This window comes from Podarcis raffonei, chromosome 13 (assembly GCF_027172205.1).
Source record: "Podarcis raffonei isolate rPodRaf1 chromosome 13, rPodRaf1.pri, whole genome shotgun sequence".
NCBI lineage: Eukaryota > Metazoa > Chordata > Lepidosauria > Squamata > Lacertidae > Podarcis > Podarcis raffonei.
This window is the reverse complement of record NC_070614.1, coordinates 5445053-5463367: the sequence shown is the minus strand read 5'-3', so window position 1 is coordinate 5463367 and position 18315 is coordinate 5445053. Positions and strand designations below refer to the sequence as shown.

The 18315-nt window shown below is 42.5% G+C and overlaps 1 protein-coding gene across 1 annotated transcript in view; it reads left to right on the top strand.

Moving 5' to 3' along the window:
- Nucleotides 1–18076, top strand: part of RPRD1A (regulation of nuclear pre-mRNA domain containing 1A) — a 34849-nt gene extending 16773 nt beyond the window's left edge. The window contains exon 7 of the mRNA XM_053360839.1: nucleotides 17431–18076. Coding sequence (XP_053216814.1) covers nucleotides 17431–17580 — 150 coding nt within the window. The 3' untranslated portion in view covers nucleotides 17581–18076. The remainder of the gene's footprint in view (nucleotides 1–17430) is intronic.
- Nucleotides 18077–18315: the final 239 nt, after the last annotated feature.

Genomic DNA, 18315 nt, shown 5'->3' with positions numbered 1-18315 from the left:
ATTCCTCAAGCATTCCTGTTTGGAATTAAAATATGCATATTGAGCCTAAGAGCCTTTAGCAAGAATGTTTGAGTTCACTTATTATTATATTTTTATCTAATTCAGCATTCTTTTAATAACAGCAGCTGCTTGAGTTTCGAGTAGTGCACAAACGGCATGAAGGCAATGCTCCCTCCTTGGTGGTTTCTCCCCAGATATTTAGAGGTGCATTGCATTGCAACAGGGTGGTTCCATTTGGCTTCCATTTTTAAGAGTCATTGGCCTATCTTCATGAATTTAATCCTTTCTAAAGCCGTCACCACATCTTTTGATAGTGAATTTAACACATGATGTCCCACTATGCTGAAGTTAGCAGGTCTGAGCCTAATCAGTGTTCGGATGTGCACTGCCTTGAGTTATATAATGGAATAAAGGTGGGGAGTGGAGAAAAAAAGGCAGAAGGATCTTTTCCTGGCTAGAAATTCACCACATGTCATGCAATCAATAGTTGCCATTATCTTAATATATGGCCATATGAATTTGCCCTTGTTGCATGTACCTTGTTGGCCCAAATATGTCACACCTGAATATAAGCTGCACCTTTAAAATTCAAGGGGGGGGGGAGGAGAGAGAATACCCCAAAATAAGCCGCTCCCTTAAAATTCCGCAGGCACTCACACCCGTTCCGTTTTACTGTATGTCTGTTTCAGCAATGATACCATAAAAGCCCATTTTTGTAAGGTCGCAAATTTAAGCCGCACTTCTCACGGTCAGAATTTGGAAAAAAAAAGTGAGGCTTATATTCAGGGCAATACGGTAACAAACTGCCACTTGGTTTTTTCCAACTTTGGCTCTATTGTGGTACATATACCAGGAGTGGTAAGATTGATCTGATTTGCATAGCTGCAATTTGTGTCAAAATCTAACAATGTTAAGTGTGCATGCATCCATTGAAATAAGTCAGCCTAATCATTTGTGCTCCCATGTGAATAGCAAGCTGAAACCATTCTTTCACAACTTAAACCTGTGAAAAAGGATTGTAGTGCCTGTCAGTGAAGCGTGAAGAGAGGGTTTGCGTAATACAGGGTAAAGAAGAAATTCCATCTCTGTGGAGGGCCCTTTGTGGAGTGACTTTAGTGGAGGTTGGGCCACCCATGTCAGAGTGACGGCCAAATTTTGCAGCTAACACAGCAGTTGTGATGGAATTTAAGTTCATTGTGATTAAAAAATAGAAGTGAAACTTTCAAATCTAGTAGCTCTCTCAGTGCGAGCAGAATAACTTGGGAGGTTTTGATTGTCTGCAAGTGTGGCATGACATAGGAAAATATAAATTAATGTGAATGGCTATTAGCTATTAACATTGGTACATTTAGGGGCAACATTGGGTGGAAATGAAAGCTGCCCGGTGAAGCCCACCTGTACCCGGATATCTCCACGTTGGAGGCAGTTTTCAAGGGCCAAGTGGGAACTCTGAAAAATGGCTGTTAGTAGGCACATGCACATAATTAAGTAAATAAGTAAGTAAATATACCACGCCCTCCCCGGCCAAGACTGGGCTCAGGGCGGCTAACATCAAATATCAAATACATTAAAACAAACAATTGATTAAAAGACAGCTTAAAAATTAGAATCAGAATAAGATTAAATGACTGCCCACGAATTACAACCATAGGCGTCAGCTATCCATGTTGGTCCCACATGAGCCGATAAAAGGGCTAAAGAGGTAACTTACAGGGTCCCATAGAGGGGGGTCAAACGGCCCAGACCGAAGGCCAGGTGGAACAGCTCCGTCTTGCAGGCCCTGTGGAAGGATGTCAAGTCCCACAGGGCCCTGGTCTCCTGTGATAGAGCCGTAAATATACATTAATCAGGTGGTGGGAAGAAAAAACAGAATCTTGTGCTGATAAATCAAACTTCTGTGCAAGATAGATTATGTAACTTCTTAAACAATTAGTTTTGCATGCTTCCTTCCCCATTTTCCTCTACTTTGGATTCTTGTGGCTCATGTCTTGTCATAGATTATAGGAAATGGAAAATTGGAGCAAGTAGCATGCTAGGGACGCGGGTGGCGCTGTGGGTTAAAGCCTCAGCGCCTAGGACTTGCCGATCGTATGGTCGGCGGTTCGAATCCCCGCGGCGGGGTGCGCTCCCGTTGCTCGGTCCCAGCGCCTGCCAACCTAGCAGTTCGAAAGCACCCCCGGGTGCAAGTAGATAAATAGGGACCGCTTACTAGTGGGAAGGTAAACAGCGTTCCGTGTGTGGCTCTGGCTCGCCAGATGCAGCGATGTCACGCTGGCCACGTGACCCGGAAGTGTCTGCGGACGGCGCTGGCCCCCCGGCCTCTTGAGTGAGATGGGCGCACAACCCTAGAGTCGTGTCAAGACTGGCCCGTACGGGCAGGGCTACCTTTACCTTTACCTTTTAGCATGCTAGGGACAGAGGATGTAGAATTCCTTACAACCCTTCCCAGGATTTCTGTATCATGTGCAAGTTCATGATGCATGGTACAAATCTGTTTCTTCTGGCAACACATCTGATTTTTGCCACCTCCAAGAAAGGCAACCTATTTTTTTCCATCTTGTCCTTGATTATCATCTAGACAGACTTCAACTGCCCTTCCCCGAGCCCACATCTTTCTGTAATATCTTCAGATTCCTTGTTTCACTGGGTGGTATTCCATGCTTCTGCATGTAGTGATGACTCCTTCCAAATGAAGATATTGCACTATGTAGGGTAGTTTCAGGTAGGTAGCAGTGTTGGTCTGATGCAGTCAAAATAAATAAATATAAAAAATTGTCCAGTAGCACCTTGGAGACCAACTTAGTTCTGGGTATAAGTTTTCGTCAAAACAAACTTAGTTGGTCTCTAAGGTGCTACTGGACAATTTTTTTAATGTAGGGTAGTGCTTGGCTTCCAGGGGTTGTGTGTTGTCATATCAAAGCTCCAGCCTAAAAAGTTTAAATTCAGGTTGGTAAAGGCTGACAACTGGTTCAGTATGCTTCTAGATTCAGGTCAGTTCCAGTCTATATAGGGAAGTGTACGATTCATACTTCAAGTTAGTGTGAACCACTACAAGGTTGGAACAAGTTGCCTTTTCCCCAGACCCACCCTCTTCTTCTGACCATAATTTTTTTAAACTGATTTTTATCATTGCTTTTACACAGTTGTAACTGCCCTTGGTATTCATGGTAAAGGTCAAATAAGAAATTAATAACAATTTACATAATTTTGTAACTCATAAGCTCCATGAAGCATGTATGAAATAAAAATAGCATTCAGTATTAACAGTTGTACTAAATTCCAGTAAATTATACCCTTAACCCTTGAAATGGCAGGCCTTCTGCCTTTTACTTCTCATTCTCTTATAAGGAACTAATGTAGAAACCAAATCAATCCCAAAGTACAGTCGTACATTGGAAATTGAACGGAATCCATTCTGGAAGTCCGTTCAACTTCCAAAACATTCTGAAACCAAAGCACGGCTTCTGATTGGTTGCAGGTAGGTTCTGCAGCCAATCGGAAGCCGCGGAAACCCCGTTGGACGTTCCGGTTCCAAAGAACATTCGCAAACCAGAACACTCACCAGTTTGTGGCGTTCAGGAGCCAAAATGTCCGAGTACCAAGGTGTTCGGGATCCAAGGTACGACTGTATAGAATTGTAGAGTTGGAAAGGACCCAACCCACAGGGTCATCTGGTCCAAATGTAAAACAAACAAAAAAAATTACATATGAGTAGGAATAAAGGCACTTGGTCAGGTTGAAGCACACGAACCCTTTAGTCTGGTAACAAATTAATCTTTATGGTTCATAGAATTGTAGAGTTGCATGGAAAACAAATTTCATCTGTTCCAACCCCTTGCAGGATTCTTTTCTCCAACATGAGGGCTGGAACCTATGCCCTTTTGACATCCTATGCCCTTTTAAAATGTGGGGGTTTTGGGGGGGGAGTTATTGGGTTGCACTGATTACAGTGGTACCTCGGTTTTTGAACATCTTTGTTGACGAACATTTTGGTTTTCGAATGCTGTAAACCTGGAATTAAATGCTTCAGTTTTCGAACACGCCTCGGAAGTTGAACACGCCATGCGGCTTCCACTGAGTGTAGGATCCTGAGACCTAGCTGTCGGCTATTGAGGTTTTGGTTTTCAAACGTTTGGAACAGTCTTCCAGAATGGAGTACGTTCGAAAACCAAGCTACCACTGTATATATTTTGTGGTTTTATATTTTGATTTTGTTCTGTGAACCGCCCTGAGACCTCTGGGTATGGGGTGGTATATAAATTCAAATAATAATAACCCACGACCTTGAGATTAAGAGTCTCTTGCTCTGTTGACTGAGCTATCAGGGAGATCTAGCCAAATAATGATTCAGGCTTTCTTCTGGCACAGGTTTTTGGTTCATTTTAGCTCCCCACATATACTTTGCTACATATACTTTCCCTGTGAAGGGAATAATCTCATCTTTTTATAGTATAGGGCAAGTAAGGTTGCATTTGTATGTATACTGTGTTTGAGGTAGATTATGCCTTGTCACTGATTATTGAGCAGTTGTAGCTTTAGCCTCTACTCTCTTTCCCTTCTGAGTCACTTCGCTATGGAAGGCTTTCAATTGTATCTAGTACAGTGCTAAGTAACCATCCTGTCAGCCCAAGGATTTCTTTTTGTGCAGCCAGACTTCTCCCACTTGACTTCCCCATCCCCTCCCTAAATCTGTTTTAGGGGTTCGCCCAGTCCCCCAGAGCAGATTTGTGAAGAGCATGGCAGGAGGGAGGAAGTTCTGCTCAAGCGGAAGCCCTTGTATGATGGGACACTGGATTTCAAGCCTTGGAGGTCATGGGAACTGGAGGCCGGGAAGAATACCTGCACTTTCTCTCTAGAAGTACAGCAGTGGCTGCTTACCCAGTCACAGGGTGGGCTGTAGTTGTAGTGTAGCCTTATTAGACTTTACCGACTGGTGGGGAGGGAGGGAGGAAGTCAAATGACACCGAGGTTGATTCAGAGAAAGAGTTTATTCTGCTCTCCAGATAGCAGAAGGCACTTGCGTGGTCAGCTCACAGCAAGTCCAAAGAAATGAGAAATTTCATGCAGTATATATATCCTCCAGGCACCCTCTCCCCCCTTCCCCAGGAATTCAAGCACGTCAGCTTATACACGTAAGTTGACATCCATGACCATAAACAGTTATTCCTGTTCCGGTACTCTTGACCATAAAAGGTTGTCCCTGTTCCTATACTCTTATCTTGGGGCAGGAGGTCACCAACTCCTGGCGCCGTTCCTGGGTCTCTTGTCAGACTTGACAAGGTCTGTGCATCTTTGTGGTCAGGATGTAAGATAAGACCCAGACGCGTCATCCGTGCTCTACTGGAACTGCCAAGGCCACTCATTGCCGTCACGGACTGATAAGAGAGCTTTGAGCACTTGTTTATACAGCTGGGTTTTGGCTCAAGAGCTCAAGTTAGAGTATTTTAGAAATGCTCCCTTGGAGGAGGAAAAATGGGGATTTTGGGTCAGTTTCAAACTGATTGCACAGAAACCCATTCCTTCAGTAGCCCATCATGGTTATCCCTTTTGCCCCCTTGTGGGCAAAAGGCCTTGTACCATCCCCTGGCTGGCCGCTATGAATTGCCCTATAGCCTACTATCCACAAATTTGAACTGCCCTCTTGGGCAAGTTGCGGGGTGGACCAGAGTGGGGAAGTCTTCAGTCCGCTGCTACAACACTGCCTCCTTTGAGGGCGGCGGGTGCTCAAAGTGACTGCAGTCAGTCTGCCATGCTCCGCCAGGGGCACTCTGGAATGGGGCTGATGACCCTTAAGCCAAAAAGGCGAGTGCTGTCTGTGGAGCATGATATGGTGCCAATTTTATAGCATCATAGAATTGTAGAGTTGGAACAGACCCCAAGTGTAATCTAGTGCAGCCCCCTGCAATGCAGAAATCTCAACACATAGTCCCCCATCCAATTTGAAACCATTCTGGACCCTGCTTAGTTTTGCAAATGTGATAATAGTTTTATTGTGCTACTAGGAGGTTTATCCTGCTTGTTTTTTCTCTAGAGCCCCAGATGATAAGACATGGCATAAACCTGAGCGCATAATAAGCCCCCTGCTGGATCAATCCAAAGGTCCATGTAGTGTAGCAGTCTGTGCTCACAGTGGATTACTATATTCCTGTTGGAATCCCATAAGCAGGATACGAGTGCCCTAGCCCTCTTCTGCATGTGATCTCCAGCCATATTGCCTTTGATACTGGACGTTTTGCATAACCATCATGAGCAGTAGCTACTGATACGCAAAGTCATGGAGAATAAGGCTAATCCTCTTCTAAAGCTGACCCAAGTTGGTGATTATCTTGCAGTAGCGAATCCTAGCATGGAGGCAGTTGCATACATGCCATGACCTCATGCGCACCATTGAAGGGTACTGACCCTAAAGTAGAGGGGGAAGCATGTGTGCCCTGGATGTAGAACTGCCATAGCATTGCATTTGTTTGATACCCATGTGCTCATCCAGGAGTTGTCATTACTTCTTGCTTTTGTAATAGAGTGACAAGTTGCATGCTTGGTTTGCTCTTCTCCATAAGCACCTCAGGGTATAATACTAGATACAGCTCACTAGTAGCTGGCACCTCTATACAAGGGATTAATGCACGGATACCCAAATTTCTGGCTCTGAGATAGACATATATTTAAGTTCTTTCAAAATATAGCAAAGAATTATTACTATTATTATTATTATTATTATTATTATTATTATTATTATTATTTTAAATGACCAGAGGATCAAAGCTGATAGGATGTTGCTAGAATAAATTTCTTCCCAAAAGACCAAATAGCCCATTGCATATTTATCTTTTAAGTGTTATTAGTACTATATACAATCTTGAGCATCTTATAGAATGTTTACCAATAAATTAAATAAGCATAAAAGAGCACCCCCTGAATAATAGTACTGGCATTTATCTCCATGATGGCAACACATTTCTGGTATTTGGGTGTTGACCGCAATCCTATTTTTGACTAATGCCATTTCCCCCAACATTTTCCACTCAGGCCCTTAAAATGTATAAGAAAGCAGTGGCCCTTCAGATGCTGTTGAGCTGTGTCATCCTTCCCTGACCAAGCTGACTGGGGCTTCTGGGAATGCAACAACATCTGGAGTGACACACGTTGACCACTCCTGCTTTAAAAATACTCTGAATTTTGTCACAAAGCAAATACATTACAATCTCAGTAAATTGTACATGCTGAGTGTTCCAGATTTATGATTGGTGGGTGGTTTGCGGCCTTCTTACAGGTGGCCTGAGAGACCCCCACAAGGATAGACTGTTGAAGGCTCTTTCTAGAGTAAATAAAATTTAAAATCCACCTCTGGACTCTGGTGTAACTATTAAAATGTGTCAGAGTGAAGAGAAAAAAGGAAGCATTGTCAGGTAAGGGATAGGAGTTCCTGGATTTCCATTTCTATGAGCTATCAGTCAATTCAATACTATAGCGAAATTGCAAATTGTAGCTCTTCTTGGAAAGCAGCTTTTGGTTTTGATCAGGACTGTTCTGCTTTCTTCCCTGAAGGCTGTTGCATCCTGAGCCTTTCCTCCATGTGGTTTCTTAGCAACAGCAGTCTTGTATCCTAGCACGAGCTGCCCCTCATGCCATGCTTTCTACAGCTATTGGCCTTCCCTTTACTAGGCCACCCCACCTGTACTTATGGAATCATGACCTCTTCCCAACAACAGGATCAAAAAATGTACCCTGCACATGGCAACCACTCAGATCCATTCCCTGCCACCTGTCCCTGAAGCCACATGTGGTGGGTTGGTAGAGCCTAGCAAAAGCTGCATTGTTGTTGAGCACCTTGCTGATCTCAGTGGTTGCCAGAATTGCATTTATGCCCACCACTTCTAGATTTGTAGAAATGATTAAATTAGTCTACCCTGTCTATTCAAGCCTAGCTGAGTCAAAGAGCCAGCAGTCTTTCAAGCTGCCTCATGTAGTCAGTGGAGGTCTTCCGAGAACAAACCAGAATAGTAAACTTCATTGCAGCAAAATGTAAGAAGTGCTGGTTTGAACACCGAAATATGGCTTCAGAAGCCGGATTCTTTTAATGCAGTGTCTTTCAATACTTTTATCCTGTTCCAGTTTGTCTGTCGTTGCCTCAGGGCTGCTTGAAGATTTTAGAAGTATGTGTGAGGGGGTGATCTTCATTAGTTGTCATTAAAATACTAGGTGAGAGCCAATATAATTTAGCTCTTTGAGTTAATTTCTAAAGCTTTCAAAATATTTTAGATTGGTCTGTAAAAGAATGCTTTCCTGATATTGGACTTCCCAACTCTCATTAGTCCCAGCTAGCATAACCAATGGCCAAAGATGGTGGCAATTGGACCACAGCAACATCTGCACTGCCACAGCCCCACTCTAAAAGTATTAAAAATATGTACTGTACAGCCTGCTCTTCGCTACCAAAAAGGCATCCCACAGTGGGTTTCAACCATAAAGCATTAAAAACAAGCATAGTAAAAGCAAATTAATAACATCAGTGAAATTTCATCACATCAAACTGAGTGGACAGCAAATCGCCCAGAAGCCTGAGTAAATAAATAGGTCTTTAGCTGGCACAGAAAACTAAAACCTTAGCACCAGCCTTCTAGGAAGGGGTTGCACAATTGGGGTGCTTGCACTGGGGGTGCCCTCTTCCATGTCACTGCATACTGAATTTCAGGCACCACCAGAGGGATATCCTTTACAGATCTTTAAAGCACATTCAGGACTATATGGGGTGGTTCTCTGCCAGGTTTCTATGTCCTAAGATGTTTAGCGGTTTTAATGTCAATACAAGCACCTTGAAGCTGATTCAGTAGCAGTGGTAGCCAGTGCAGTTTCTAGCAAGCTAATGTGTTCTGCACCATGTAGAGTGCATTGCAATTGTCCAGAACTAGGGTTGTTAGTGCATGGGACAAACTATCCCCATCCAGGGGCAGTAACAGTTGCTGCACTAACTGAAACTAGTGTAAGGTTCTTCTCACCAAGAAAGCTACTTGTGCCTCCCATACAATGCTGAATCCAGGTGGACCCCCAAGCTATGTTCCTGTTCTATGAGAGGGAGGGTGGCCCAGTTCTGAACAGGCAATATTCCCAATTTCCAAACCTGGGAATGCTCACTTACAGTACTTATCAGGATTCAGCCAGAGCTTATAGGCTCTCATCCAACTCAACACTCTGTCAAACCACTGACCAGAACCCAGACAGTGTCTCCTGACTAATGAAACTGAAGGAGCTGTATCGACATGTTCCCCCCTCCAGCCCCTTGCCAGAGGAGCTGAGTCAGAGTGGAGAGGCATAATTTTTGTGCCCTCTCCTGGGCCTTCGCCCTTAGCAGGGAGTCAGCCTGTCCAACCCCTAGGTATGCCCCGTATCAGCATCTTGGTGATATCTCACTCCAAATCTAATGAGCAATCCTAGTAGCTTCAAAGAGATATTAAACAGCACTATGGACAGAATGGGACCAGGCACCCTGCAGCATAACTGCCATGGAGCTGAGGTACAGTCTCCCAATGCTATTTTCTGGAAAATGGCCCTGCAGGTAGAAATGGAACCACCACAAAACCAGCAAGGTCACTCTCTCCAACCCTCTCAATAAAGGACTTCCGTCAGGACAACCAGAGCTGATCTGGTTCCCAACCTGGAATGAATCCAGATAATTGGTTCCATCCAAAAGCATTAAAAGCTACCACCCTCTAGAGCAGTGGTTCTCAACCTGTGAGTCCCCAGATGTCATTGGACTACCACTCCCATCATCCCTGAGCTCTGGCCTTGCTAGCTAGGGGTGATGGGAGTTGTAGTTCAACAATATCTGGGGACCCACAGGTTGAGAAAGGCTGCTCTAGAGCACTTGCCCTTAAAAAGGAATTCTTGCAACCAAGCGATGATTGTCAAACGCTTGCTCTACTTGGGTTTCTTGGGGATCAGGCAAACTGTAGCCTCCATGAGGACTGCAGGCACTCTCCCTTCTTGCACAGATGTATTCACAGATTGGGATCACCTGGTTAATCCCCTCCGGCTGGATCTAAACAGGACAAAGGTTCAGAGGATGTGGTTGGCTGAACAGCCTCTAGCATCTTATGCACAGCCATTGTTCGTTTGCTATGTTTATGTCCCACCCATTCTCCAAGGAGCTCAAGAAGATGTACATGGTTCTCCCTCTCCCTGTTTTATCCTCATAGTGACCTGTGAGGTAGGTTAGGCTGAGAGACAGTGATTGTCCCAAAGTCACCCAGTGAGTTTCATAGCTAAATGGAGATTCGAACTTTGGTCTCCTGGGTACAATATTCTAAGTACTACACCACATTGGCTCACACTGTTGTTCTTTGTGACCTATTAAGTGATTATACAAGTTAACCAAACCATCAGTTAATCATTGTACACAAAGGTCCCGATACAGCTCTAGCTGTGCATAAAAACATATTGATTTGCAACTAGTTTTCCCAGAATGTACATGAGGATGTGCATTCAAATGCTCAACACATGGAATGTTGCATTGTGGATGGACACTGGGTGAGCATTTGGATCAACATCCAGTTTTCACCTGTGATTTTTGACCAAATGAGTGAAAAGTTGGTGAAAGCAAAAACTGGAGGCTACTATGTTATGTCATAGAATAGTTTCTCTTCCTGCTGTTATCTCTGCAGTTTGAATTTGTTTACTCTTCTTCACTCGCAGCTCTGGCTTTGGGGCAATGACAGCTCCTGAAGCCACAGCTATGGAGGAGTGTGAGTTCACATACAGCACTAAACTACGGTCAAAGTTCTCTAGTGTTTAAAAAACCAACTATGAATGTGGTTAATGAGCAACCTTTAACCATAGTTATTAAACCATAGTTAAATTGCTGGGCTGGGTTTGCACATAGCACTAAGCTATGGTTTAATAAATCATGGATTAGCATTATGTGTGAACCATGCCACTTTGCGGGGCTGCCTTTGAACTGTGTTCAGATGTTTCAACTGGGAATAAAATGTAAGAGTTTCAAACGGAACCTTTAGCAACAGATAAAACAAAAGTCTACTGGCTTCATGTTTGCTTCTGGAACCAATTCAAAGTGCTGATATCCTTTAATGTTCTATATGACATGGACTAGGATATTTAAAGGACCCCTTCCACACGTACACAGTTGCTCTTTCTTTGGTCTGCACAGATACACATGCTACTGATCATGCCTTTAGAGACTAACTGGGTGGGTACTGAGGACTGACCTTTTCTATTGTCACAGCCAGATTATTGAACTCTCCTTCAGGCTGTCCACCTGACACACACACACCCCATGTCCACCTCTTTTTTCCTCTGGTTTAGTTTGTAACTTCTCTGCCGATATAAATTCTGCTAGGATTACAATTATTTTGTACTGTATTTCTTTGCTTTATATGCATTTTTTCACTGCTTTTGTATTCAGAGAAAAGTGGGCTTATAAATACCAATTGTTGGGCGTTGTGAGTAGAAGAGTAATATTATGCTCCTGTCTTGCTTGTGGGCTTTCCATACTCATTGTTAGCTCCTGGAAGAACAGGGTGCTGAACTAGATAGGCCTTCTGATCCAGCAGGGTTCTTCTTAATTTTTTTTTAAATAGAAATTTATGCTCATTAGATGAGGATAGCACTTAAACACATTCTGCTTAAGGTAAAAAAGGGACGCGGGTGGCGCTGCGGGTAAAACCTCAGTGCCTAGGACTTGCCGATCACATGGTCGGCGGTTCGAATCCCCGCGCCGGGGTGCGCTCCCGTTGCTCGGTCCCAGCGCCTGCCAACCTAGCAGTTCGAAAGCACCCCCGGGTGCAAGTAGATAAATAGGGACCACTTACTAGCGGGAAGGTAAACGGCGTTTCCGTGTGCGGCTCTGGCTCGCCAGAGTAGCTTCGTCACAATGGCCACATGACCCGGAAGTGTCTGCGGACAGCGCTGGCTCCCAGCCTATAGAGTGAGATGAGCGCACAACCCTAGAGTCTGTCAAGACTGGCCCGTACGGGCAGGGGTACCTTTACCTTTACTTAAGGTAGATATTGGAGAGCAAAAAATTGCTGCGTTGGACCAGTACAATGAAAAAGGGACATGTAGAATGATGCAAATTTATTCTAAGCATTATGTGCTGTGAAATATCCATGTGATCTGCCAGCCACAGATGTCAGGACATAAGTGGAGTGAGAGAATATACTAATGATTTTTTCCAATGGCAAGTAGCATGGCTTTATTTGGAAGCCTAGTTAAATAGTTGCCTAGTTGTAAGCCAAGTATTGTCTAAAGGGCTTCTCAACTGAGACACCATCCAACAAAGCAGAAAGACAGTTGGATTATTGCAGAGTTTGTATAAATAAAAAGATGCAGCACATAGTGTGCAGTCTACAACCCAGCTACCACAGAGACGATTCCTTGTTATATAAAATTGTCCTGGAGGAAATAGCTTCCAGACTGAAATGTAATATGAGACTAATTCATAAGGCATTAAGTTGGAGTCTGATTACTTTTGCATCCCTCTTGTTAGTAGATATTTGGCAGAACAACCATAAACGTAACACTGTCCATCGCAAAGTCCTTCCAGATCATTCCAACCTGTGCAGATCGTGGACACCGTTGAAATAATTCTAAGCATAATGCAGTATTTTTTCTTTTAAAATTATTTGAATAAAATGTCATATTTAGGGGAGAGGCCATAGCTCTGTGGGAAAGTACATGCTTTGTATGGAGAAAGACGGTGGGGTTCTCACCATTTCCAGTTAAAAGGTTCTTGTGTAGCAAGACTGGGAAAGACCTCTGCTTGAAGCCATGGAGAGCTGCCGTAGACATCATTGCATCAGTTGTTTCAGTCAATATAAGGCAGTGTCCTATACCCATGTCAGTTTTCAAAATAGACAAAATCAGTACTGACCACTTATATCCTCTTTCTTTAAAAAGAAAAGAACATCGGAGCAGCTTAGGTGGAGATCCAAGTGGTATCCAGTCCAGGCACTGAGTAGGCCCATGCCTGCTTTACTTCAGTAATGCTTCAGTATGACATAGTCCCAAATTACAAAATAAATTCCAGATTGCTAATTTGGAATTCCACTTAGTAAATCTGCTTTTGAATTTACTTGGAGCTGTCACTCCTGCTTACTTTGCTCAACAACCCTACCTACCAGTCTACCCTTTGCCACCTTCCTTCTCCCAAAACCTGACCATACTCTCCTTCCTTTACACCTGACTAATCCCTGCTGTCTTATACCTCACCCACCCCCTTGCCTCACAGTTCACCCAATCCTTTCACGTTCACCTGGGCCACCTACCACCCACTCTGCTCACTTGCTCACCTGCCTGCTCTTCAGTTATGACGCTGCAGTTGCCGTGGCTGCCTATTGGCTATGAACTACAGCATGGCAGCCTTACAATTTTATTATATAGTAAGAAAATTGTTACACTTACTGTGCTACTTATTCTACTTAAACCTATTTACTTCACTAATTTTCAAAATATAAGCATAAAAAGATGTTAGAAGGTGAAGGGCCTAAGAGGATTCCTGCCGCTTTAAAAGTTGCACAGAAATGAGGATGTGCTGGCAGAGGCAAGGACAAGTGACACATATATTCAGGCCTGCATCAGGCTCCACATACATATAAATCTGCTATGAAGGATGCAAAGAAAATCCATGCCCAATAGCTATACCTTGTTATTTCAAGGTCTGTGCCAGAGATAGCCAGTGTGGTGCCGTTCATATATTTGTGGATGGCAGCTCCCATCAGCCTCAGCCAGAATTGTCAGTGCTGGAGAATCTTTATCAGATCTTGAATTGTGCCATTGGGGAATATGACAGATTCATTTCCAGGAGAGCAAATTGCAGATTGTCTCTTTCAGCTCTCCACTAACACAAGATGGTGATTTATAATAGCCAGACATTGGCTATTAAATCACTCTGGAAATAACAACCTCAAATGCTCTGATCAAAGCCGTTTTCTTGTGTCTGCACCTGGGGGCTGAGTTGTTAATAACATCAATAACATCAGAAGTATCCAGTATGGCACATTGGATCTCCCATTGACTGTTGGTATTGTTCGACAGTTGATCACTGAACAATTTAAAATGATCAGATCAACATTAGATGAAAGGGGGGGACAAAAATGAATCATAGAGATAAGAAATGAAAAATGGAATGAGCTTACCTAGAGATTTCAGACTAAATTGATGAAAAGCTGACAGGACTGGATGATGAATCAGCAAAATTGGAGAAAGCAGATGGTGAAATGAAAATGCCTCTTATACATGGGTTTGGAGAAGAGAAAGATAAAATCATAAATGGAGAGATGGAGAATCATCTGGATTTGGTATTGATGAAATTGAGTGGGAAAAAGCTTTGAAAAAGCTTCAGGCCTGGCTTCAGTTCCAGAAGAAAGAAAGTATCCTGCATACTATTTGGAGCAAATTCAGAGAATGATGCTATAAATTTATGCTACTATCTCTGGAAAAGACTGGAAGAAACAGAAATGCCCTGGAGGAGCAGATCAGGATAAATGCAGCAGGAAATGGAAAAACAACAAGAGATGAAATTTGAATATACAGAACTGGGCATGAATTAAAGGATATATAACAAGAAAAGAATTATGGAATATGATTCCAATATGTGATGGCAGTGGAGAGATTTTAATATGGGCATGGAAGGAAGAATTTATTATTAATGAATATGGAGGCATGGTGGTGAGAATTATGGAGGGAAAGTGGATTTTAAAGAAAAGACATGGTTGATATTTACCTCCACCAATAATAATAATTCAGGAACCCCTCTTGGACTTTTCGTGGGGAAAAGAAATGAAACGTTTTTGAGAGACTTCAACTGAAAAGAAACATTATTTAACAGAAAGTAGAGAAGACTGGTTTTATCTTGGACTGAATGTCTTCTTCTTTTTTTTATGCAGCTAGCAGATAGAAAATTGGAAGTCCTTTTATTTTTATTTTCTTTCAACTTGCTTCTTTCTCCTGCCCTTTTCTCCCTCCCTCCCTCCCTCCCTTTGTATCACTTCTTCATTTTCTTGTATTTTCTTTGGTATCCTTCTGCTCTGGGCCTTTATTAATGTCCAGGGATTGTATAGCCAAGCATGTGGTAGATGGTTAAGGGAAGACCCTGGGTAAAAGGCAGGGAAATGTTGGTCTCCCAGGGTGAGAGGCTGGAAGGAGAAAGGAAAGATCCCAGATAAGAGCTACTACCTTCTGTGGGTGGTAACAACTGATTGGTTCAAAATGGGGAAAGGAGTACGACAAGGCTGTATATTTTCTCCCTGCTTATTTAACTTATATGCAGAATTCATCATGTGAAAGGCTGGGCTGGATGAATCCCTAGCCGGAATTAAGATTGCCGGAAGAAATATCAACAACCTCAGATAGGCAGATGACACAACCTTGATGGCAGAAAGTGAGGAGGAATTAAAGAACCTTTTAATGAGGGTGAAAGAGGAGAGCGCAAAATATGGTCTGAAGCCCAACATAAAAAACCCTGAAGATCATGGCCACTGGTCCCATCACCTCCTGGCAAATAGAAGGGGAGGGAATGGAGGCAGTGAGAGATTTTACTTTCTTGGGCTCCATGATCACTGCAGATGGTGACAGCAGCCACGAAATTAAAAGATGCCTGCTCCTTGGGAGAAAGGTGATGGCAAACCTAGACAGCATCTTAAAAAGCAGAGACATCACCTTGCCAACAAAGGTCCGTATCGTTAAAGCCATGGTTTTCCCAGTAGTGATGTATGGAAGTGAGAGCTGGACCATAAAGAAGGCTGATCGCTGAAGAATTGATGCTTTTGAATTATGGTGCTGGAGGAGACTCTTGAGAGTCCCATGGACTGCAAGAAGATCGAACCTCTCCATTCTTAAGGAAATCAGCCCTGAGTGCTCACTGGAAGGACAGATCCTGTAGCTGAGGCTCCAATACTTTGGCCACCTCATGAGAAGAGAAGACTCCCTGGAAAAGACCCTGATGTTGGGAAAGATGGAGGGCACAAGGAGAAGGGGACGACAGAGGACGAGATGGTTGGACAGTGTTCTCGAAGCTACCAACATGAGTTTGATCAAACTGCAGGAGGCAGTGGAAGACAGAAGTGCCTGGCGTGCTCTGGTCCATGGGGTCACGAAGAGTTGGACACGACTAAACGACTAAACAACAACAACAACAAGGGTCAAGAACTCCCTTTAAGAAATGACTCTGTATTCCGAGTGGGCTCTCCATGCCCTCACCATAGCAAAAAGACTGATACTGATGAATTGGAAAAATAAAAATGTGGCTCCCTTCTACGATTGGATTGAAGACTTATACAAACTCGCAAAATATGAACAACTTGCATATAAACTTAGACTTGCCATGGACAAATTCAATGAAATTTGGAATCCATTCTTATAAATACTGTAATACGTAATCTGGTGAAGTACAATAACAACCTTGTAAAGTATACAGTTTTGGGTTTACCCCTTCCCCGCTTTATTTTCCCTTCTACACAGTTTGTGTTTCTCTTTTTCTTTCTCTTTCTTTTATTTACGTCTCACAATGTTTAGTGCACATATAGTTCTGTGCTTTTTGAACTTCCAATTAAATAAGAAGAGAGGACTGTATTCTACTTAGTCTAGTTGTATTTTTTGTAGCATCTCTTTTTGTTTTTTAGATTAGTCTTTTATATCTTATAGTATTATGAAAAACTTTTTTAAAATTATTATATTTCACAGCTCCCCAAAAAAAGAAATAGACAGCTTCACCTATCCCTACTTCTCAAAGAGTTGATGTGTATTTTAACCCAATTTCTAAGCTTTTACAAAGCATTTTTATATGCAGATCATTTTTTTAATTATTAAAAGCCACATTGAGGTAACACTCCACCTTTTTACGGGTCCTGTTGTTTGTCGTTAGCTTTCTTGATGAGCAAAATGTCAGAAAGTGGTATTTTTCTCTCACTTGTGCTATGCAGTTTCACTTGCTTAATTTCTGCATGCTAAAGACACAAGTACAGGCCTAGCAAAGAAACCCATTGCCTCCGTAACGGCTGAATTTTCATATAATGCAGTGGTGGCCAAACTTGGCCCTCCAGCTATTTTTTGGGACTACAATTCCCATCATCCCTGACCACTGGTCCTGTTAGCTGGGGATGATGGGAGCTGTAGTCCCAAAACAGCTGGAGGGCCAAGTTTGCCCACCACTGATATAATGCAAGACCAGGCTAGAAAATCACTGTGAGAGCATAAAAATCCACCCTATCCTGAAAAAAAATGTTGCTTTTTTGCGTGAGGAAAAGACAGTCTGAGGACAGAAGGTGAACAACTAAGAGAAGCTCTGGGAGGTTTGACAGGCAGCCTATATGAGTCTGCACACTGGCCGTGAAGTAGTTAAGGGGGAAATTGCATTTTGAGAACAAGTAGTGAATGGGATAAGTGTGGAAGAGAGTCTCTCAAGTTCTTCTTGTCTTTCAGGAATACAAGCGCAAGTTAGCCAGAGTCTCTCAGGTACGGAAAGAACTCAAGTCACGGATCCAAACCCTTCCTGACCTTTCACGTCTCCCCAATGTCACAGGAAGTCAGGTGCACCTTCCATTTGCAGGAGATGTCTATAATGATGATTGACATTCAGATGTTCCACTGGAATGAGGAATTGGTCAGATGGATTGATATTATTTTTGTATATTTGTTGAGAGTAGCACTTCAGTGTTTTAATTTATAAGAAATGTCAAATGTTGCTTTGTTTACTATGTTACTGAAACTGTGGTGAAGCAGGTACTATGTAAGAGGCAGAATCTCTGTGTTATTATGTTTAAAAGAAAGAGTGATTATTACAATTTAACTTTTGTACTCACTTTGATTAGATCCAGGAGAACATTGTTTCTATTTTGCTTTTTCTTATGTGATCTTTATTGGATATAGGTCTAATAATTTAAACTAATCATATAAGACTCTGCACATAGTAAGTGAAGAAATGCAAAAATAGGTCTTTTGACTCCTGCAACTTGGTTTGAAATGTGACAGTAATTTTTTTCTTCTCCAAAAAAGTCATTGTCTTAATGTCCTTTTAAAAACTTTTGAATACAAATTATATTAAAAACAGATGTTGAATGACCAAAAATGACCGTAGTTAAGTGAATTAGAATGCTAAATGATTTAGAATTTTAATAGTAATCACTCCTCCTCTCTGAAGGTTGATTTTTTTTTATATAGTCAGCAACCATATGTTTGCATTGTAATCATTTTCTACATAAATCCAAATAGGAAAACCTCATCTTAGAGGACAAACAGGCCAGTGAGCGTAATCCTCATCTGGAAGAAATTGGAATGGTTATATAGGACTGAATCTATACTTTTTTA